The sequence below is a fragment of the Mytilus edulis genome, chromosome 12, assembly GCF_963676685.1.
Source record: "Mytilus edulis chromosome 12, xbMytEdul2.2, whole genome shotgun sequence".
NCBI lineage: Eukaryota > Metazoa > Mollusca > Bivalvia > Mytilida > Mytilidae > Mytilus > Mytilus edulis.
In genome coordinates, this window is record NC_092355.1 from 80,411,877 (window position 1) to 80,437,053 (window position 25,177).

At 31.0% G+C, this 25,177-nt stretch overlaps 1 protein-coding gene across 4 annotated transcripts; it reads right to left on the bottom strand.

Moving 5' to 3' along the window:
- Window positions 1–1,113: 1,113 nt before the first annotated feature.
- On the bottom strand, window positions 1,114–24,974 carry LOC139497245 (F-box only protein 16-like). 4 transcript variants are annotated; one of them, XM_071285384.1, is made up of 9 exons: window positions 24,767–24,969; window positions 19,280–19,315; window positions 18,563–18,769; window positions 15,145–15,309; window positions 13,481–13,558; window positions 8,288–8,463; window positions 6,982–7,096; window positions 5,717–5,906; window positions 1,114–3,948 (listed from the first exon to the last, which is right to left on the bottom strand). In XM_071285384.1, the coding sequence occupies exons 1-9, from the start codon at window positions 24,836–24,838 to the stop codon at window positions 3,890–3,892; spliced, it is 1,098 nt and encodes a 365-aa protein (XP_071141485.1). In that variant the 5' UTR covers window positions 24,839–24,969; the 3' UTR covers window positions 1,114–3,889. The 4 variants fall into 4 exon arrangements, with proteins under 4 accessions (XP_071141485.1, XP_071141487.1, XP_071141488.1 ...); XM_071285386.1 differs by lacking the exon at window positions 13,481–13,558 and adding an exon at window positions 11,432–11,446 and having other exon boundaries at window positions 24,767–24,968; XM_071285387.1 differs by lacking the exon at window positions 13,481–13,558 and having other exon boundaries at window positions 24,767–24,967.
- Window positions 24,975–25,177: the final 203 nt, after the last annotated feature.

Here is a 25,177-nt window from a genome sequence, read left to right on the forward strand (position 1 = left end):
GATATGAGGCGGACTTAATTAACTGTATCTGTTGTAGTCTTGATTTTATGTTTGATTGGATAGTTGTGTTAAGATTTGTTACCAAATTTTAAATAATTGAGTGAGAGGGCAAAATCTTTATACACCCGAACCTGAAATTAAAGGATAATGCCAGCTTCTTTTCATTCTTCGTCATTAGCTCTTGTATAAAGTCTACATTTATGATTAAAGTAGCAGGTCTACATAAAGAATTACAAAGCTAGTTCCCATGCGAGTTTTGATTGTTACTCTTTATCTAGTACAGGTACTGTGATTAGTTAATAAAATCATTTGCATTTGTATTACGATTGTACACCTCATTAGCATTCCATACACAAAATATAGTGATCATATTGCTACAGTATCTGAGAAACCAAATAAACCACAAACACTCAATACTGATCAATGAACTATGAAAATGAGGTATGGTCATATGAACACAGACAGACAGACAGACATTTACGAACAACAATCATTCCATACACCATATATAGTTGACCTAGATTAAAGTAACTGATGAACTGACAAAACCATAAAAACATATCATTGGTTTAATGAACCATGAACTTGAGTTTAAGGTCATATAAAACCTGGCAGACAGATGTGCACCTTACACCAAATATAGTGATGCAAATGCTTATAGTATCTATGAAAGAACCCATAAAAACCTAATATTGTCCAATGAAATACAACAAAAAGGTCAAGATTAGATTAAACCAGCTGTTAAACTGTTAAACATGAACATCTTACAATCATTCCTTACATCAAAAATAGTTGAACTTTTGCTAACAGTTTCTGATATACAGATTTGACCTTGAAAATTTAACCTAGATCACTAAGTCAGCATTTTATGTGACGAAAAAAAACTATGTTTTTTCAAACAGTCACTGGACCATGAAAATGAGGTCAAGGTCATTGAACATATTGTAAATGGAAACCTCGTATTATAGAGTATCTGCATGCAAGGTATAAACTATGAAGCCTCAAGGTTTTCCGATTTAAAAAGTTTTATACCACAAAATAATTTTTGTATCAAAAACTGAGGCGATCAACTCGCCAGTACTCACTAAAACTAGAACAATAAATAAACAAACATGCTTTTGGGAATATTTAATCTAGTTTGGATTTTTACTATCTGTACTTTCACAAAAATTATAATGAGATAAAACACTAAAAAAACATTTTTTAATTAATTATTTTCTCAATATCATAGCTGTTAACCTGTTCAATGATGCATGCTGGTCAAAAACATTTGAAATGAGTAATTGAATAATATGAAACATCTCTTTCCATTGTCTTCTATAAAAATTCTAATTTTTGACAATGTACGAAATTTGATGAGTTCTTTTTTAAGTTTTGTTCTTTTAAGTTTTGACTATCAATAATTAATTTAGTCTTAAATAAAGCTTCTGATGTTTAATAATGCCATAAAGGTACTTAAAATTCTTTAATTGATGTTAATCAAGCAAATAAATGTTTTCATTGATGGACATGATTGATGGTGCATGAAGGGGGTTGAACTCCAACAGGATATCAGTTGTCAGCTATGAAAATTTCATATTTTTCTTTTTTCCGGGAGATTTGACTCTGAATTTTCAAAAAAGTACATTTTATGTTAATAAAAAAAATATTGCTTACTTCTTCTAAGTATGAGCCTCCTTTAATTAGGAGCACCTCTATATTGAATTTTTCCTTAACTTTTAAATTTTAAAGAATAAAAAATGTTTTTACCAACATATGTACAGCACATATAAATAAACAATAAACTGACAAAAATATAAAAAAAATAACAAAAATATTTGAATAAAAAAACAATATCACATAAAAAGAAATCTTTGATTTTGGAATCTTAAATGGAATGGAATTCTATGAAGTCACATAAAAACACAATGTATACAGTACGTTTTATCAATATCAGACAATTTCTTTGTTAGAATCATTTTCCTTGGCAGGGAATGACCCCAAAAAAGGTAATATTTTTTTTTAATTTTTTGGTTGCAATTTGTAACATAAAATCAAACTTTCATTTTTCTTAAAAAGTCAAAATGCATGTTAAGGAAGAGTATGGATAGAACTAAAAAAAATGTTATATTTTATTAAAATGTGGCTTCCAAAAGAAATATCAATCAGCCTAATCTCTTGGAATTCCCAGCTTTAAAAATTAAGCTACATTTGTTTAAAAATATATAGAGTTATCTATCTACCCATATTATTTTTTAAGAGTGATTACTTATTTAACATCTTTCAGAAGTAATTACCACCAATTTTATTACCAATATTTCAAGATGTACCAATAAAATTAATAAAATAAATAAATAGTATCAAATATCACATGTATATAAATATATTTAGCTCTAAACTAGCTTAAACGTAAAAATAAAATTATGTAATCATGTCTCAAATTACTTTTAAATTGTCTAAGAATAATAAATTATTTTTGAAAATAAAACAAAATTGTGAGGTTAGGTCAATGAAATAGCAATTCACCCACACAAATAAAATACTTAACAGAAAAGACATCTAGAGGTCATCAGGAATAAATAAGAAGATGTGGCATGAGTGCCAATGAGACTTCTCTCCATCCAAGTCACAATGTGTAAAAAGTAAATATAGTCTTAAACAACAAATGACAAAAGTTCATACTAAAATAATTCTTATATCATTTGCATATCTATAAATACTTGAATTGGATTGGTCAATTGGGAATTTTTCTCTTGGTTTACACTTTGATAAACCATGTTTCCGAAACTACTTTCGTAATCTATTCATGCGCGATACACATTCTTGCAGGGATACTGGGATTTTCATCAAATTGAGACTATAAAACAATTGCATAACAGCTGTTTCTATTCAAATGCATATTTAACAAAAAAAAGAAATAAAATAAATGCACAAAAGCTTCGAAAATGTATAAAAATAAAATTTGAATAAAATTCCGCGAAATTTCATGAAGGATTTGGCGAATTTACGTCATGGAAAAACACTACGTCATACGAATGAAAAAATTCAAGGGAGAGATTATTTCGTTACGTGTACGCTTCAAATTCGGATATTATTTAATTTAAATGAAGTTTTTGAGGTAGGTGCTATTTCATTTTAGATTCTGTTGCATTTATCGGACATTTATGGTTTTTAGAAAGTCAAAATGGCGGCCACTGCTTAGTTACGACATGCCATTGTGCTTTTGATGGTAAATATAGCAGCCATCAATCAAATAATGTGAATTAATAATTGCGTATGTTTGGATGCAGAATTATAAGGATTAAACACATTTTTTCTAGAAGTTATTGATGTGTAAACCAGGTCTCTTACTCACAAACTTGACATAAAAGTCCTTTGGACTTTTATTCAGTTTGTGAGTTAATCGCCCCGGTTTACACATCAATAACTTCTAGAAAAAATGTGTTTAATCCTATAATGATATCATGTATGTACACTTTTGGATTTTGGATGGATTTGCTTTGAATAATCTTCTGCATCATACAACACTTTTTTAATTATGAAACTTTAAATTGTGAAGACAAATTTTGTGGGAAATTGTTTAACTTTAAGTAATGGCAGATAATTTGCATACTAGTGTAAACATGTGTATTCAATTCTTTATATCACCAAGACTCGAGGCAGGTTATGAATTATTCAAGCTAATCATGAATCTAAAATTATTTAACAAAATACAAATTTTGTACAGGCTTGAATACAGAGTTTGCTAAAGTCATAAAAACAAGTACATTGTAATCATAAAGATAAAAAAATTCTCAATTTTCCGAAAATAAAAGGCCCCACAGTATACAGAGTTGATGTAATGATAATTGATGTAAAACAATGTTTGAGTAGTTACATTATAAAAGTTTAAATTGTATAAATCTGGAGTTTAATCTGAATCTGTACTATCTGGGACTTTCCATGGAGTTTCTGGGAACAATCTGGCAGCTGGAAAAAAAGAGAAATATTTTACAACAGACATAAACAGCATGAAGAAATATAAAAATAAAACACATGTTCTTTTTTTTAATCTGTCTTTATACATGAACTTAAGTTTTGTATATTTAGTCACAAAATAGAACAATTGTCATAAGGGCTATTCCAGAAAAAAATGTATGGAGGGGTTGGAAGGCAGTTTTTGTCAGCACCTGCCACCCAGACAATTGTAATTGAGAATAATAGTGCATTATAGTGTGAAAAGTTGCTCTGATACTCATCACCCATGTATTATTAATATAATGTGCCTTCCAACACCCCCCCCCCCCCCCTACATTTTTTTCTAAAGCCCTAAACTAGTTTCACTTCTATGAAATTGATAATAATTTTTTTGACAGAGAGATATGTTTTGCCTTCATGTGATTTTGATATAGGCTATATATCATTAATCTTGGAATTAAATTGTCAATACTTTTAAAACATGTAAACAATGCAAAACATTGTCAATGAAATACAACTGAAGTTGCAATGGGAATGAGAAATGTCAATTATATCACAAGGACAGCCATCAAAGTCAATGAACCATGATGAGAGGCAGGCTATACAATCTCAAGTGAAAAAAGACTTGCTAATGTTAATACAGCTTCACTCTAAATATCATCGACTTAACATTAGTTGTTCATCTTTAACTCACCTAATCACAAACTTTTACATGTACGCTATTCCAAAGTTTCAAAGTTAATTGACCATGCCTGAGAAGGCCAACTAAAAAAATCTCCACAGAAATGAGATGTGCCAATTCTAATACAAAGGTATATCAAATATCATTGATCAACTGCAAGTTGTTCTTTTAAAAGGGACATAATCACAATCACAATCTCAAACATTGTCAACGCTACAGATGATGCAGAAACATCAATTTAGATTAATAAAGTAAAATAACAATTGTTTGATTTTAGAAATATGGAATGATAGAATGCTTCAAAGATTGAGGTGTGACATCAAAATATATAAACATTCCTCTTAGTTTCAGGGTCAATTGAGAACCCAAACAAGAATGTGTCCTCAGTACACGAATGCCCCACTCGCACTATCATTTTCTATGTTCAGTGGACCGTGAAATTGGGGTAAAATCTCTAATTTGGCATTAAAATTAGAAAGATCATATCATAGGGAACATGTGTACCAAGTTTGAAGTCGATTGGACTTCAACTTCATCAAAAACTACCTCGACCAAAAACTTTAACCTGAAGCGGGACAGACAGACGGACGAACGAACGAACGAATGGACGGACGAACGAACGAACGGACGCACAGACAAGAAAACATAATGCCCCTCTACTATCGTAGGTGGGGCATAAAAACACTTGTCATGTTTCAGATTCCAAATATATCTTCAGACACAACTATTATAAGTGCAAGTTGTACTGAGACAAAAATTGTAATAACAATTTGTCCTCTAAATATCTATTTTTTTAACAGGAAAGATCAAGTTAAATGTCAGTTGTTAAATGTATATAAATTAATTTTAATTTTATGTAGCCTTATTAACTTTAAGTGAATATTTTTCATCTTAAGCTGTCATTTTAATATATATATATATATGTGAATATGTGAAAGTGAAATCCATCTGGCACATTCCAATTAACATTTATGTTTTGAACCATAAATAGTTCAAATTCATTATTATAACTGATCTGCCTCTGCCTATTTATGTGGGTTTAACATTGAGCATGAACACCACTTCTTTTTTGACTGCCATAAAAGAGTGAACACTTACTGGGTGGATCTCTTTCAGATCTGGCTGAAGGTGGCTGTTTTGGCATTTTCTGTTCAGGACTCGGATGTCCTGGTTTTACCCTGGGTTTGGATACATTCTTATCAAATGAAACATTAATATTCTGAGACGTGTCGTCTCGAGCCCATTGTGGTCTGTCAGCATTCATAGCATCCATGGAATAGCTCAGCCTCTGGAAAATAGTACATTGTACAATTCATTCATTTAGTTTTGAAATTTTTTATAGGTTAGGTCAGATTTGTCTACCGTCTTGACTGCCCATTTAAATAGCTCAGCCTCTGGAAAATAGTACAATAATTCATTTAGTTCTGAAAATTTCAAAAGGTTAAGCTGAATTTATAGAACACTTTTGCTGCATGTGTTGATAGGATTTATTTATTGTTTGATTGATGGCTGCTGTGGCTTATATATATAAAAGACATCCAGTTTAATGTCATATCAATATACTCTGCTATGTATGTCTACCATCTTGACTGGTCAATCTAATTCAATGTCATATCAATATACTCTGCTATGTATGTCTACCATCTTGACTGGTCAGTTTAATGTCATATCAATATACTCTGCTATGTATGTCTACCATCTTGACTGGTCAGTTTAATGTCATATCAATATACTCTGCTATGTATGTCTACCATCTTGACTGGTCAGTTTAATGTCATATCAATATACTCTGCTATGTATGTCTACCATCTTGACTGGTCAATTTAATTCAATGTTGACCACTCTTCTTTTTAAGAAATGGAATTGTCAGATTATTTTAGACTTTTTTGGAGTTTGAATGTCCCTTTGGAATCTTTTACCTGTTTTTTCTCTTACTCCTTAATTTCATGCGTTGAGCAGTTGCATACTTCAAAGTCTAAAAATATTATCAGGTTTTTATTAATGAAAATAATACGACTGGGTGAGTATCGCAATAAAAAGAACTCGCATTATGATAACTGAAACATACACCTGTAAGCAGATTTTTTCAAAATCACAATACCATAATTAAAACTCACATTTCTGTCCATTCTTGAAAAAATCACAACATTAAATGAACACAATAATTTCTGACTTTACAGTATACAAATCTTAAAGTCTTTTGTCTTTGGTTGTACATATGCCCAATCAATGATTGAACCAACAAATAGCTAATTTTCTGAGACCATTGTCTCAGTTGGTTTAATGGTTTTGTCCTTGGTATAAATTATAAATGTAATGAAATTTTTTGAATACAATAAAATCCTCATTTGATTAATACTTACCGACATAGACTGACTTTTGCGTGCCTGGTTGAGTATATTTTGTCCTGTTTTCACTTTACTTCTGGCATTAATGTTAATATAATCAGAATGAGGTCCGTAAGACTTCTTCTTTCTCCTGAAAATCAGATGTGAGATACACATTTAACCTGTTTGGTACATATTAAAAGGTTTAAACCTGCTGCATATGTTTGCACCTGTCCTAAGTCAGGAACCTGATGTTCAGTGGTTGATGTGGTTCACAAGTATTTTGACTTTTATATAAATTAGACTATTGGTTTTCCTGTTGAAATGATTTTACACTAGTCATTTTGGGGCCCTTTATAGCTTGCTGTTCGGTTTGAGCCAAGGCTCCTTGTTGATGACCGTACTTTGACCTATAATGGTTTACTTCTACAAATTGTACTTGGATGGAGAGTTGTCTCATAGGCACTCATACCACATCTTCTTACATCTAATCAATATTATTTGCATTGTTTTACATTTGTCATTTCGGGGCCATTTTTATTTTACTTTTCGGTATGGGGTTTACTCATTGTTAAAGGCCATACAATGATCTATACTTCTTTATTTCTGTGTCATTTTGTTCCTTGTGGAAAGTTGTCTCAGTGACAATTATACCATATCAGCTTATTTTTATAACCAAGTATACTTTCTGATGTACCTTAACTTATTGAAAGTATGGTCAGACCTATTGAGAGCCAAAAAAGAGTAAAAATAGCAAATTCATGTCAAAAAATTATCAATTCACAAGTATTCAATTGAAATATACACTTCTTAAATAAAATAAATGCAAAAACAACTATTTTTTTTGCAAATTTTAGAATAACATCTAGGTTTCACCATTAAAAAAGACACAGGGACATATCTTGCCTGTTTGTAATTTAGATAGTAAAAAGCAAATGCTGACATTAAATTGGTACATGCTCATGCAATTCAAGCTGTTTCTGTGGTTTGCCATATTTACACTAAATATCATGGAATAAGGGCCACTATTGGCCCTTCTTGAACTTACTCCTGCCTTTGTAGAAAAAAATATTTGTGGTTTGAGGAAAACTTGCATATTTATGGATATTCAATTTCATGGTATTGGCAAAGTCTGCTAACATTCCTTAAGAAAATTTGATATTCATTTAGCATTCAAAGTCATCATTTCCCTGTACACATGAAAATCCACGAAAATTGGTATCCAAGGAATATTTATGAATCCACAGTATCTGTAATTGGTGAGAATATATTTATACCTCAGTACATTGTATCGCCATTAATCTTTTGGTACTGGGTCAGACCCTCTGTACAATATACTTACATTTTGGTAACATCCCCTACAATATCATTATTCTCTAGTATATTGTATCTCCAGGTATCTTTTGGTACTGGGTCAGACCCTCTCCATGGCTGGGGATTCTTTTTCTTATCTTTCTGTGAGCGAAGAGCTCTTTCCTGGCTAATTTTTAATCTCTCTAATTCTAGGAGAGCATCATGCTACAATGTTATAATAAATAAATACTTAGTATAGTTAAGTTTCATAATCACTGGTTTGAAATATATTTTCTCAGAAGTGCTTGATTGTAAAATTAAGGTGACAGTAGTTAGTAGACATTGAAATTGATTAAAAAGAAACAAATCCTAAAAATAAACAAAACAGAGGACATCTAACAAATTCCAAAAGATGCTGGACAGGAGGGAGTTGACAAGGTAAGAGTCTATGCATGAATCATGACATGCAGATACTCAGTGACAAGCACAACTTGTTACCTGAGGTATGTTAACACAGTACAACCATGACAACAGATGGTATGTTCATGCTGGGAAATGGGAAGTTGACAATTGATAAGTTAAAATCACAACATTTGTCATAGATTCTAGTTTGAAGTCTTCCCTCTGTTTCAATATCAAGGGAAAGTTAAAAAGATATCAACCTTCTACTTTTGGTAGTATTCTTAGTTGTTAGTTCACTGGGATGTACAAGATGTAAGCACATATTTAAATATGGTTTATTGAGTGATCAAAAATAGTTATTTGTTATACTGTTCAGAACTACTTCCCACAGATTTGTTCATACCCAATAAAATAATTTTGTCTGTAATTTTCCTACAATGGTAAAATTAGAACTTTCCAAACTGATATTACTTTTCTGTTAATTTTATAAATTATCAATAAAATCTTAACAAACGATGCACATTCTGTTTTCTACTTGGATTTATAAAACCAGCAAGCTGCTTAAAATTGTATGGAAGACGAGGTTCTGGCAACTCTGGATGTACTGCCTGTATGTCAAGGTAAGTTACTTTTAGCATGTTTAGATAGATCTTTAGATGTAGCAGTTAGAGTGCAAGATAAGGTTTGAAGAGGTATTAACTATTCATCTGGTTGCAATTGACCTGGCCAGAGTAATATAAAAAAAACTATTAATCATATTCCAAGCATAGTCAACGAGAATTACCTGGTTTTAATGCTAGACATACCCACATCAAAATTCAAATTCACATTTTTAATTAGAATTAACAAAAGTAATTGAACAAAAGAATTGAATACCGGTAGTTATCAAATAATCAGTGTTAACAAATGATAATAACACTAAGTTAGTACTTACTACTTCTTCAATTTAGAATTATAACAGAAGACTATATTAAAACAGTCTATAATAACAACCTTTTCCTAAAACTCATGTATGGAATAATGAATTTAGCTTGAATAATGGTCAATTTTGAAATAAGAAACTGCTCCTCTTGAAAAGCAGTGTTGTTTTCACAGCAATGTAAAGTCGACAATTGTTGCTGTCTATCCCTATCAACTTGTACAGGATATTTTGTTTATAACATGAAGAAATTTTGATGTTTCTATAAATAACTACCCGGTAAATGTGATTAATAAGCCGAAAATGTTTACATATATTACTATTCTCTTCCCATTTGAGATTCTCCTTAAACAATTTCTTTGTTTATCAGTTAAAAAAGAATAATGATGGATTGAAACTAATCCCTAATTTTAAGTGAACATCCTATAATCTCCCTTAGAAATTTCTGTATCCCTGCCTACTCTTACTACTGATTTGTCAGTACTGCCAGTTATTAGAAAAGTTTCCTTTCCAGCTAAATACATTACTCTGTTACTCCAAACATGACTATTGAGAAAGAGCTTTACTGCCATTCCAAGTTATACATATTCCAAAGCTGAATTTAAGCTTAGGCCCAAAAATATAATATGTGTGTTTCCTAATTCATCTTTGACAAGGTAGGTAGGGATATGTTTTAGTTTACCATTTTTTTATTACATTCTGACTATTGAAAAATGAAAAAAAGACCAAAAAAACTGTAGAGTAGGCTATTTTTTTAGCTTGGAAATATGAGAGGGTAGGGTAATAGGAAACACACATATACTTTTATTTGGCCTTACTAGACAATGATCATGCACAACAAAGAGATTCCAGATATTGATCCCTAGCATATAAAATGGAAACCTATAGTTAAACAAGCATGTACCTTAAATCCATGCAGTATCAGCAAATATGTTGTACCTTGTTACAAGAACAGTTAGCAAAGCATACCTTTTGTACAGCTATTCCAAAAATATGTTGTACCTTGTTTACAAGAACAGTTAGCAAAGCATACCTTTTGTACAGCTATTCCAAAAATACGTATGAGTTATTGGAAGGCATTATTTCTCATAACAGCCACCTTACCTATTTCAAAAATCTGAGTACTGTAAATTCAGAAATTATTGGGAGGTTTTTATTATTGCGAAAAATGCGACAGAATTGTAAACACAATAATTTAAACTCACATTTTGAAATTTTTTATATGAATCATAAACAGGAATTTTATCTAAAATCGTAAAAATTAAAATCACATTTAAGACTTAAATGACAAAATCGCAATAATAAATGCACACAATAATTTCTGAATTGACAGTTTTTGCTTTCTAAATCAGCATTGGAATACAACATGTACAATATGCTTAAGGTTAAAAAAAATTCTAAACCAATCATTTTTTTTCTAGTGCCTTTCAGTTTCTCATACATTATTTTGGGAATAGTCCAAATCTAAAGTTTATTCCAGTAATAAAGACAAACACTTTAGTAAAAATATTACTCAAAATTTTCAGCCTTTAAATACACCATAAATTTTATTTACAAAAGCAAATATAGAAGTCTTTAGAAGTCAATTTTTATACTAATTAATTTTCATTCAAAATGCCTCTTTTGCATCAAAGTTAACAAACACTATGGAGGTCAAGTACCTTTAATTTTTGAGAAAGGGTATTTATTCACTTAAACTATTAAAAGAAAAATGAATCCTGACAAATAAGAATTTTTGACAACTCATTTAGTTTTCAAATGAGTAACAAACTGATCCTTTAGTATATTTCTTACTGGAATAGCCTCAGATATAGATATGAATTAGACTTTTAGTTTATACCCTGGCAATCTACATTTAACATATAAACTGACCTTCTTGTATTCTAACTTTAATAAAAGAAAACAAACCATGCTGTTACAAACATTGTTAACGTTATCACAAACAGGCCTTATTTAAATAAGACAAGTCCTACTACATCATGTACATGTAGCTACAGACCCATAGCTTTTAGTGTCTATGACATTCTATATTAATTTGCAGAAATCATCAAAAGTGCCATAAGAGCTAAGGTTCTGCAGCTTAGTCCTACTTGCAAGCTGACCCTTTCATAAATAACTGTATAAGGCCAACTAAAATTAATTAGTAGATTTTCATCCAAATTTTTGAAAAAAATGGGGCGGGTGGGAGGATTTTATATTTTAATTTTTATTTCTTATGAAACCCTCTTGTGACATGTTCTTCGTATATGCAAGTGTAATAATAAGCTTATATCATGTACATGTATAAACATGTTATTTTGCATAAGAAATCATACATAATTTTTCAAATCTTAAACATGCTCTCTTCAGTTGGACTACCTTCACCAAATTTATTTGTCTTTCTAAGCAATATTTTATTTATAAGTTTTGAAAAAATTACGATTGGTGCTTTTATGATTCTTCTTATAGATGTAAGTATAATTAATATATATGTAAAACATGAACTTAACAAAAAAGAAGAAGTTGTTTAATGACTCTATTGAGAGTAATGGGACAGAAGGTGTTTGCTGTTTGTCAACAAAAAAAACAATAGCCATGGGTAAATCTATGTGTATGTTTGCCGACTTTTTGAACTCAATATACTGTCATTAACAGGTCAGGAATAACCACCAATTGGTGGATTATACGTCAATTGAGGTATAATCCACCAATTGGTGGTTATTCCTGACCTGTTAATCTAACAAGTTCGTGCTTGTGTCAATTTGTTTAATCCAGTTATGTTTATGTACCAATGTGTTCCATGATTCTTGCTCTTTGGATATAATTCAGAGTCCAAAATTCCTGCCACTGACAAAGTCATTTTATCCATAAAAAAATCAACAGTTTTCTAATCACAGACACAGAAATTTCTGTTAACTTATACCGCGATTTGCGCTCTTGGACACAGCGGATTACTTGTAACCAGATTATTTCATGCCTTTCTCGTAATCAATATATATATATTCTCTGTAGATGATTTTGTCATCATAGAGCTGCATAATCATTTTAAATTACTCGAAGAAATAAGAAAACCGAAATTTGAAACAAGAAGTTTTAGAGGAAACGAAATTTTTGACGCTTACCGGATACGGAAATGAACAAAATCCGAAAATCATATGTTTTAAAAATAAAAAAAATCCTGGCGGGACGATTTCAGAGGGACGGGCGGGGATGAAAATCTATCAATTAATTTTAATTGGCCTAACTTAAGTCCTGGCCTTGCGGTCATAAAACCTTCGAGTCAGTTTTTTGTACTCAGACTCAAGAATCAACCAATCAAAATGCTGGATTTCATATTTCAAGCATGATTTTTGTGCTCCCAGCACTGAGCAAAGTTTTATGACTTCAACCCCTGGACTGTTATGGTATCGAGGCTTATTTTGATTTAAGAAAAAAAGGGCCAAAAGGTTATATGAAAATTAGAACAGATGAACTAAACACATCAAGCATGTCAATGTGAGCTATTGAGAAAAAAAACCATAATTTGTCATTTGGTCAAATTAAAATGTTAAGCATTCAATATTTTCTAGGGGAAATAAAAAAAAAAAATAATGCATATTACCTTATATTTGAATTTAACTTTTCCTCCCTTGAAAACCCTGACCTCCCCTTTTTGAAAATTTTTAATTTCTATTTGAAATTTGTAGAGGTTTATAGGTTATCTATGATGAGTTTATTATCATGGTGAATATACAGCTCAGTTATTCTAAAAGAGTCTTTATCTTGTCTGGACATGCTAATGAAGAGTCAAACCATTTCTTTATGCAGTGTGGCATTCATACAAATAATAGTATAAACATGATATAATATTCAAAACGTTTTAGCTAATATGCCTATCATATGCACTATGCAAATCATTTACATGATAATGCAGTTAAAAATGCCATGCCAAAAAATCAATACTTGGTCTGAGAACTGAACCCTCAGTTTCCTTCTGTTAAAGGGGCTCAGAATTAAGTCCTTGTATTCATAAACTTCACTCTGAAAATTACCACAACATAGACACTTTTTATTTCAATTTAAAAATGATCCCATTTATCAGGTTATCATAAGTCAGAGAAACAGTAACCAACAACACACAAAACAAAACCCACCATTTTATCTGTACAGAGGTATAGCTTAATCTACTGTAGAAGTGAAAGTTATTAGAAATAATTTTCTTCATTAGGAAAAAATCAAAACTGGAGGGTTGGATCATTCATGGACAATTTCTCACTTAACTATTTAATGTGATTGATTATTTTTCATATCAAACTTAAATAAACTAGCTAGACACCTTGCAGATGCCTAAGAGATCAGGGAGATGAAGAACAGCAACAAATAGAAGTGTTTAACGACCTTGACTGGCTATACAGCCCTCGCACGGTCGGTGAAGAACAGCAATGAAAACTTGACACCTTTGTATCACTATTCACTGGCAAGTAAATTCAAATATGAGAATCAAATCTAAGGTGAAATATTTACAGCAAATCATGTTTTATTTGATTGAACATGTTGAAACATTTTTAAACTGATTTAAGCTGAGATTGACAAATATAGCAGTATGACTGTCACATACATGTACAAATGTACAAATGTACTTGAACTCATAAATATTAGATTAAAAAGAACACTTTCATTCTTTCCTATATTTTTAAATTCATTTCTCTAACAACAGTATAAGTAAAATATTTTTGAATACTGTTAGTTTTTCAAATTATTTTCTTGGATGTCATGAAAACTGTTACTAACTAAAAAGAGGGGGGCAGGACCTTTTTCAGGACGTCAGGATCGGGTGTTTTTAAGCTCGGGATTTCAGAATTGATCCTTTCAGGGTAAGGGAATTCTGTTTTTGAATTTCAGGATGTCAGGATATAATTTTCTTTAAATTCGTGACCCTGGGATTTCATGTTTTTAAGCCCGGGATTTCATGATCAGGACCCCTCCCACCACCCTCTAAGAAAACAATGATATAGCTGTGGTAAATTATTCTTAACAAAACTCTTTAAGATTTATTTTTCTTTTATCAATTCATAAATATGAGCTAAAAATAATTACTCTTAAGATTTATTTTTCTTTCATCAATTCATAAATATGAGCTAAAAATAATTATTTTGTTTGGGCTTGAATCGAACATACCTGATCTTTACACAGAGGCGATATTTAGAGGTTTTTTTGTGGGGAAAATTTGGTTGATTATTTAGGGAATTGCTGAAGCATGACTAGAACAGACCCCTCTTATGTAGTCAGAGCCCCCTCAGCTTATGAAAATCTCTGAATCCGCTACTGTAACACATTGAAGAATTGCTTTGGTTTGGCCTTAATTTATAAACTTGACAAACATGAAAACTTTCACTTCACTAATAAAATGCTTCTCTCTCGTTGATTTCTTTGGGAATTGCGGAAGTATGACTAGAGCAGCCCCCTCTTATGTAGTCTATGCCCTTACTCCCTTTAATTTGAAAATTTCTGGATCCGCCATTGTTACACATTGAAGAATTGCTTTGTTTGGCTTTGATTTATACATGTTATAATCTTAGGTATTATGAAAACTTTCACTTCTCGACTAATAACTAGCATCTAACTACCTTAGGTCGTAACACCTGTAAACTTTTGATGTTTTCTATATAGTTTCTCTTCCATACACCAGTTTCATACGGACTAGGTGTAAAAGGTAGATACCATCCAAGTCTCACACATTTAGGCATCCATAACTGGTCAGATTCTGTTAAAAACTTCCAATGCCAACATACCTGTAAATATATCATAGATAAAGGAAGATGTGGTATGAGTGCCAATAAGACAACTCTCCATCCAAATAACAATTTATAAAAGTAAACCATTATAGGTCAATGTACGGCCTTCAACACAGTCTTGGCTCACACTGAACAACAAACTATTAAGGGCCCAAAAATTACTCGTGTAAAACCATTCAAACAGGAAAACCAACGGTCTAATCTTTATAAAACAACAAGAAACGAGAAACACGTAAAAATTACATAAACAAACAACAACTACTGTACATTATAACATGTTTACAATGATTGCAATTATTTACAGGAAATAAAAGTATCTTTAGCGGTACTCAGTACAGAATTCCATTAAAATGTATGAAGGGAGGTTTGAAAATATGGATATATGGTTATCTATGATTGTATGTCAATTTGAGTTTACTCAATTTAAGTACAGTACAGCCTGTGACTTCCTCTTAGTTATGTCCACCCTCTTGCATGGTCAACATCCAATGGTGAACATTTATTGGGGTATTCAATCTTGAGATGTTGGCCATTTATTGGGGGTCATAAATCATGGGCAGATTTTTTATCTAATTATGTTACCTGTTAAAATCAATCAGGGTTGAAGTTTTCAGCTGGTATGTTTCATTAAAATTTACCTGTACAGGTAACTTGGGTTTCTTTTAAAATTGACATTTCACCTTTTTTTGAAAATGTAGAATAAAATATTGTTTTACTCTGTTAATTTATTATTATTTTTTTGTCTTTAATGTTATTTAAATTTTTTATTTTTTAATTGTTTCTTTTTTTCATTTTTGTTTGTTTTGTTTCTTACTGTTTTGTTTCTTATATATATTCTTTTAATTTCTTCTTTCTTCTCGAGTCGAAATGGCAAAAATTCAAAGCTAAAGTTATTGACTAGCATTTGAAATAAACAGACTTTTAATAATTGTTTTTTTAAGGTAAAAGGTTTATATAAATATACATGATGTACATTGTATTTAATTGTTTGTTAACATTATTAAATGAGTTATTACTATTAATAATAACTAATAATCATGCAAGTGATATTTTTAAATAAAAAAAATGAAAGTAATTAAACAATTTGGTTTCTTAACAAAATAAGATGATCAATATCAATCCTTTTACAATAGATTTTGATAACATCTAATATTATTCAGGAAAACTATAAGTACCATTATATGGTTTAGGAAAAAACTAATTTTGTTTATCTAAATTTTCTTCAAATCTCAAAACAAGAGTTGTGCACAAACAATCACCGAAAAGACCTATTTTCCAAATGTCCACCTAGTTATCATCAAATTTTGATAAATGTTCATTAAAAATGCTAATCATAATGAAAAATGTTCTTATATATCTGAATCAAGTGAATCTTATGAATAGAAATTATTTAATGAAATTGTCTTGAAACTTATTAAGTATGTTATCTTCAGTTTGGTTAATTTCTTTCAAAATTTGTCTCCAGAAAAAAATAAAGTGCACTTCTAAAGATGGTGACACTTTAATGGTTTATTAATTAAATCATTTTTTTTCAGTGTATTATATTGTCGATAGTGCTGGACTGGCATGCTACATATTCTTGGTATACATTTACAAAGAATATTTCAATCAACCTAGGCCTTTTAGATAAAGTTAATAATTGCAGGGACTTGAATGAATTAAGACTTTTAAAGTCCTTAATAAAAAAATGAATTTAAAGAAAAATCTAAAAATAATAACTTATGATAAAATCTGTAAACTTGATTGTGTCAATTAAGGTAGAAAATTTTTGGTCATAATTTAGAAATAGAAAATAGTGGACAATATAAAGTTCCTAGAAAGGATAGGATGTGTAAACTGTGCCTCTTGTAGGTCAATGAAAAACACCTATTCCTTGATTGTAAAATTAACAAAACAACTTTGAGATATAAATCCATTTGAAAATTATTAACCTTCTCATTATAATGTCTCTAACCCAAGAACAAAAAGTAAAAGAAATGCTTAACCTCTAAAACATGGATCATGTTTAAAATATCATATGACAATAAAAATATTATCAAATTTTGCTGTACTGAATATTTCTAATACTTATAAATATTTTATTCAATAAAGAAATAATGAATTGCCTAAATTTTATTTAGCGTAAGTCCTAAAGACAATCTTAATCATATGTTAAGATCAGTCTATCTACAATAATAAACCATTTTGATTTTAGAAAATGAATTTGAGAAACACCTTGTCAATAGAAAAAGGCAGGCATTGTAAATGTTTGCAGTATATTTGAAAATGAGATTCATTTATTCTTCACTACCAAAAAATAGACTTAATATAAAAAATAACTTAAACTGATCAAAAATTATTTAAAAGGTATAATATCAAAACTAATAGTCAGGAGCTGTTTGTTCAACTAGTTTTATTGTTTCATTATTTTTTGAATTTCTTGTCATAATCACAGTTATTAAATTTGACAAACACATACATGTATATTTTACCTGAGACACCTGACCTGTAAGTTATATAATTTTAACACTTCAATGCATTCAAGATTTCCCTTTATCCTTGACTAGTTTTTGAGTAATACCTTGTGTATTAAAAAAGCAACAGGGGGTATGATGATGGACATATAGGGCCACCATGGTGAACATATTTTTTATGGCCACCATTAATAAGATAAAGTCACAGGTAGTACTGTATGTTGGTTATAGAATGTTGAAGGGAGATTTTAAAAGCCCATTCTTTAAATATTTATTTAAATCATACAACATCTTCTTTTTTTATATTCTAAACCATAAATATATAACTAACGTGGAGCTTGCATCCTGAATTTGAGGTGGAAACAGCATTAAACATGTTAAATTATGTCTTGCTGATATGGATATTTTTCTCAATTTCAACTGACTTTGACCAAGTTTGATCATGTTGATATATATACAAAATGGAGTTTAAAGTTAATTTACATATGTAGCATACCACTTTGAAAGCTAATGTCCTCTGACAGTCCCAGTACATTTGTAGTAATACCAATGTTTTACCATGTTTCCTAATAATCATAACTTTCTTTTTTTTTGTTAAAATACTTTCACAATTACCAAAATTGATATGTATGCTGGTGAAAAGTGTTGGTAGAAATTCTCTTAAAATGTTAGAATCAGCGCTCACAATAAATGAATAAGGATTGGTAGTAAATTCAAAAAGAAATCTTATTTTGTTTTTGTTAGGCTTATTGTACAATTTCAAAACTGCACTTGTTATTAAAGTGCATGTAACTTACTCTTGATGCCCGACATAAACTCCTTGGATCTAAGAATGAAAATAAATAAACACTAAGGACTTTTGGTAGCACCCTTGTAAAGTCCTCTTGCTTCATAGGAACTTTATCATTAACTAATGTTTGTGCATGTTGTAATTGTTTGATTTTTGATACATGAACTAAATCTTCTATAATTCTTTTCCTCTGTTCATCTGTCCATTTCTCATACTGAAATGAATAAAATTCTTGTAAGTTATTGAGTCAAGCATCTGTTCCATTTCTCATACTGAAATAAATAAAATTCTTATAAGTTATTGAGTCAAGCATGTCAAGCATCTGTCTGTTTCTCATACTGAAATATAGAAAATTCTTGTAAGTTATTGAGTCAAGCATGTCAAGCATCTGTCCGTTTCTCATACTGAAATAAATAAAATTCTTGTAAGTTATTGAGTCAAGCCTAGCAAGGAAACCATGTACCTTAAATTCAGTGTTACTTATGTAGCCTTGGTCATGTTCATTGCTATCTTGTATACATTTTTTGTTTGTTTTGTACATAAATCATGCTGTTGAACTCTTGTTTCACATTTTTCATGTCATGGCCTTTGAATGTTTACTTTGACCTGTTAATTATTCAAGGTGGAAACAGAACTACCCCTCCCTCTTTGACTTGATTGATCTTCAGATGGATTTTCCCCAAACCAGATCTAGAGTTTTAATAGAAATAAATTTCAAACAAACCCATTTCTTCAAAAGTCCTCTTCTCTCTTCAAATATCTGTAAAAAAGAACAAAGTCTCATTATAAATATAAACATGTTTATATCATATGTATCTGACATCATTGATCATGGTAATGATCCCTTAAATAACAAAAGTACATTTGTAGAATGCATTAGAATGAATGGTCCCATCCTGTTTTGTACAATGATACTTATTTATCTTTGCTGGACACAATGCTGGATATACATGTACAAATAACCGGCTATTATTTAAACTTGGAAAATTTTATTTTCAATTATGGAATTTGTATAATTTCTTGTGATTGAAATTTTTAATACATGTACATTCCATGTTTGTTCTGTATTATAATGTTCTGTGCGGCGCACAACACTACCTATTACAAATAAAATAGCACATTTTCATTAGAATGCACTGTGCCGAGCACAACACTATCTATACAAAATACATTGTATGGAAACTATACAGTCCGCCAAAAGTTAAGCACCACTGAAATATAACTGGCAATATTTTTTTAACTGTTGCACTGTTATGAATTACCCCTAACATACACTAAGAAAATTCATTACGACCAAAAAGATTGAATTCCAATAAACCAGTCAAACAACCTTTTATCAGAGATCATCTGTGCGTTTACAAATACACTGTTTCTCCAGGTGGTTGTGTTAGTGTTCTTACATTGGTCCGTCGACTTCATAGCGGCAAACGAAGAGCAAGTCGTGGTGTATAGAGACCTGTACCTTCAAGCAGGCACTCTACCGTCTGGTTTAAATGGGATAATGACCATCTATGCTTGAACATAAGAAACTGACAAAACACTCATTGATCAGATGGGAGTCAGTTTCCTTTCCTGCCAGTAGACGCCATAATACGAATTTCGCAGGGGAAAAAACGGCCTATGACCAAAAACAATTTTTGCACAAGGACTGCATTCATTGCTGGTAGTGTTCCAGTACGGGGTTGCTTCTTATACCGTTATAAGCTGGGTATGCATATTTTGCAGGGTAACATAAACGGACAGACATACAGAGATTTGGTGCCTTGACACATTGCAGTCCGTCATTTTAATAATCCCCCACTTGCGTCAACATTGTCAAGACCCTTGTACCTGAATAACAACGCTATACCACACAGAGCAAGAATTTTAACCGAGTCCAAAGAGCAATTAGCCATTTACACTAATTTTTGGCCTTCCTTGACTCCATACATAAACCCTATCAAACATGTCTGAGATGCCATTGTCGGAAATCTCAATCGCAGAGTTTCACCTTTACAAAAGTTTGTCGATTTTAAGTGGCATTTGTTGTTTAATGCAACAGATTTCCCCAACTAAAGTTTTGAAGGCTTGTACCGAGAAAGATACGTCGTGTTATGAAACTGTACTGGAAATGAGGTTGTTACACATGCTATTGACTCAAATATTGACATTAAATTTGCCGAACATACCAAAGATTATGTGTAGAAAATTTTAATGATATTGGGTGATTAATTGTTGTAAAAAAATAAAATCACAGTGAAACTTAAATTCCATTTCTAAATTGTGTAATTTACACTATTTCTATGAACGAAAAACCTACATGCATAGAACCTTCATAAGTGACCCAAATTATATGTGTGGTTTGTTTATGGTATACATTAGCAAAATAGCTATATGCTTGTTTTCTGTTTTTCGAGGAATAATTTTTAAATTTGAAAAAAAATCGATGCAATAAAAGTAGGTGGTGCTTAACTTTTGGCGGACTGTATATTATCAGTCAGGGGACTTACTGAAATAAGTGATTTTTAAACCACTTATTTGAGTAGCAAATTGTGATTTTGTAGTTTTACCAAAATTTTAAACACATAGGTTTAAAAAATATCTTTTCATTAATAAAATTGAAAAAAATGAATTTTTTGCTTCTTTTAAGTATCAAGGTTTATGCCTTTGATGCTATTATTTAGCTGCAAATTCTATTTTAGTTGAAAATATGCTCTAATAATGGCTTTACATAATCAACTGATACTTTCTTAACAGATTTTTCCCAGCAGTGGGAGTATTTTTCCTGTAAAGTTCAAGGTTCCATCTTTCAGATTATGTAATAAAATTCTACTGTTCGCGATAAAAATTTCACTGTTCGGGGGGTTTTGAAATTAGTGGGGGTTATTAAAATAATGATACTTAAAGAAGTGATTTTTGGGAAGGAAATTGAGGTATTATACTTAAACAAGTGATTTTTATGTCATTATCCTAGATTCAGTACATGGTCATCACCTGAAATGACCTGGTCATCCTAGACAACACAGACGTTAGTTCTGATAAGTTTAGAAACATAATTAGTCCCTGGATCATTAGTATTCTATATTAAAAGCTACAGTAAAATTAAATCACTTCTTCTAGTGATTATTTTGTACTCCTTACAGGGATGATTCCACTATATAGTTTAGGGCCGCTTAGCGGCCTTTAATCTGGCCAGCGGCCCCCAAAAAATGTACATGAAAATGAATTCCCAATTCAGGAAAATAAAATAAAAATCGATATTTCCGGAAAAGTATCTGTCACCGATTAAGGCAACTATAATTTTTCATAGTTTGTTGTCAAAACGTTTTAAAATCCAGATAAGAATGATTTTGACGATTCGCATTTTATTAACAGTCAAAATTTGGCAAACAATTTTATCAGCTGAATTCAATTGATTAATATGTTATAGGAGTATTCGATCCTGTAAAAGCAGATCGCCCAGCAGGTTGATAAAAATGGGTGTCAAAGCTGACCGCGGCAGAGAGAAAATTCAAATTTCGATATAACATTGATTGATAAAGTTTAATGGGCGCCGATCTCGAAAAAACAGATCGCCCAGCAAAGCGGGTTATGCAATATGATGAAAACTTGTTTCGTAAAAGAAATTATTTCCTCAAAAGACAAAAGTTTGAGCGTTTTTTTGAAAATAATGTTGATGATAGACCATTCATGAAATACGATGTCATCATTATGGAACTATTTCAAAAGTTCTGAAGATGATTCAAATAATTTTAAAGAACACTGGTTCAATGCTTTAAATATCTTATCAATTAAGTATATGAACTTTTGTAATTGCTTTTCTGAAGTTGACAGTTGACCAGTTCAACTTGAACTCCATTTGAATCAAGGTAAATTTATAGGGATGACCTGCTGTTGAAAAAATACCCGATGAATGATTTTTCTCAGTGGTTTATAAAAGAGGGACGAAAGATACCAAAGGGACAGTCAAACTCACAAATCTAAAACAAACTGACAACGCCATGGCTAAAAATGAAAAAGACAAACAGAAAAACAATAGTACACATGACACAACATAGAAAACTAAAGAATAAACAACACGAACCCCACCAAAAACTAGGGGTGATCTCAGGTGCTCCGGAAGGGTAAGCAGATCCTGCTCCACATGCGGCACCCGTCGTGTTGCTTATGTGATTACAAATCCGGTAAATAGTCTAATTCGGTAGGTCAAATTCATGAAAGGGAAGGGGATTGTAGTTACGACGTGAGGAACATATCCGATATCATTTGTGAAATGGTTATTCCATAACGGTCAACCAACTCGTGATGGCGTCCGTAAAATTTACGAAGGGATGATTTCAACTTCACCATTTGGAACTCTTGATTTAATAGCTTCCTTGTGAGCAGTAACCCTCTATCAAGAAAATCATGATAGGAAATGCAAGCACGGGAATATCGTTAGCTGAAATATATGTTTTTATAATAGGCCTAGGTAACTATAGGTAATATGATAGACTAGTGCATCATGTTCAATGATATTCATGTAATAACAGTAGCCCATCCAGAATTATTCAAAATGTTACAAGTTACAACTTACATGAACATCAGTGTACAGGTTAAACTTAATAATATACATTTCCCGTTTTTACAGGAAAATGTTATTTCGTCTTAGATTTTATGCTTAAAAAATTCCCAATTAGAATAAAAATTCCCAATTTGATGTTCAAGGGACCCATTTGAAAACACCTGGAATCATCCCTGCCTTAAATAGGTGATTATTAAAGAAAGACAACTCGTACTTTCAACCTTTATGGAAATAATGTTACTTGAATCAGTGATTTAGAAAATCACTCATTTAAGTAAGTCCCCTGACTGATTATGCATCACTCAAAACATTATGATACAGAAATTGAGAATAAATATGGAATTTATTAAAAAAATTCTAGCACAAGAAATTTTGCAAATTCCATAATTGAAAATAATTCCAAGTTTAAATAATAGCATATTATGTAGACCCCAAAAAAATGGAAAATGATTAACATGATAAATTTAACTTAAGTGTACCATGTGTACAAAGTTGATAGAAACTGAGGATCATCATTTGCTGAAGCAGCAAGATTAATTAGAAAGATTTGTGTTTGTGTCCATCCATAACATCCAGAGCAAATCACAAAAAACCTACATGTTGTACATGTACATTAGGGTCGTTATGGGGGTACCTTCATGATGAATAACAGTAAAAATTCTTGCCAAATGACGTTAATGGTATATTTTGGTCTATGAGGATAACATGTACACTTTCTTTTAGACGATAAAAGCATCAACTGATTTTGACAAATCACATCAATATTTATCCCAAAATGTTGGTAACGATAATTATTTCAGATTTCTGACGAATCACGATAAGGATATTTTGACGATTCACAGTAAAATTTTAACCAATTTGAGGCTCATGGTTGCCAAAAATTACTGTTAGACGCCTGCATTAAAGGGCAATACTACCCTCGTACTATTTTTTTTCACATGATAATATTGGCCAAGTTGGCATTGCACAAACAATGCTGATTATGGTTAAAAATGAATTGTTATATTTTATTAAGTGTCTGTTTGCGATGCACCAATGTATAGTTATCAATGTGCTGTCAGATGGATCTTTGTACGAATGTATAGATGTAAAACATTACAAACCACATGAACCACATGAACCAAGCAGAAGTCCTTCTTCATGTTCTTTTGACCAATGAAATTAATTTTTAAAAACAATGAAAAACAAGCGGGCACAATCAGGGATTCAGGGCAAAACAATTTAAGATCAAAACGAAAATTTAATTGAATGAAATTTTCCATTAACCATGTTAACAACCTGTAAAATGAATGTCATGAATGTCATCACAGAATATAATGTTCAACATAATTCTTTTGGTTACAAAATCAGGATACTTATTTTACCAAATATTCATTTAATATCTGTTTTGAAGACCCATTGGTGGCCTTCGGCTGCTGTCTGCTCTATGGTCGGGTTGTTGTTTCTTCAACACATTCCCTGTTTTCATTATTTCTCAATTTATTCTTTTTGGAAATCATTTTATGTAGTTCTAATTATTTAAATTTTTCGAAAGGCTGTGACAATTGTTTTGTGTTGCCATGAAATTTGAGTGTAATATTTCTGGAGTTTATTGTCTATTCTAACAGATAATATTCTTGATACTTTTTTTTTTCTTTTTTTTTTTTATCAAATTTTATTAAAATATACCTTATTATTTGTTTCTCCATTACTCAATGGTGTCCACGCACTTTTAATCCTATTTTTAGCAATCTGAGACATTTTGTTAGTTTTAATCTACGTTCGCCAACTTGTATTTATGTGAAAATGAGTGGAGTCAATATTTCTGTGCATGTTCAAACAGTCCTCTCTATTTTCGTCGCCATTTTGAAGCCGCCGATGTATCCATGCCGATTCTTTCCGAACTATGTTGTAACAAAAATTAGACCAATTAAATAATTAGATTTGAAATAATTTTAATTTAATTATTGAGTCAATCTGCTAATTACCCTACACACTAATTAACAGATTAAACAAGATTAGCAGGTGCCCGTTTTAATTAATAGTTTATTTTCATTATTCAAACGTTTTATAACATATGAAATGTACTATACGATAAAA

Bases quoted from the DNA above. Each gene is read 5' to 3' on its own strand.
- LOC139497245 (XM_071285384.1), bottom strand. From the start codon at position 24,838: ATGTCTCAGATTGCTAAAAATAGGATTAAAAGTGCGTGGACACCATTG. The intron at 8,464-13,480 runs GTATTGATTTTT...ATAACATTGTAG, and splicing joins GGGTTCAGTTCTCAGACCAA to CATGATGCTCTCCTAGAATT. The intron at 5,907-6,981 runs GTAAGTATTAAT...ACTATTTTCCAG, and splicing joins GCAAAAGTCAGTCTATGTCG to AGGCTGAGCTATTCCATGGA.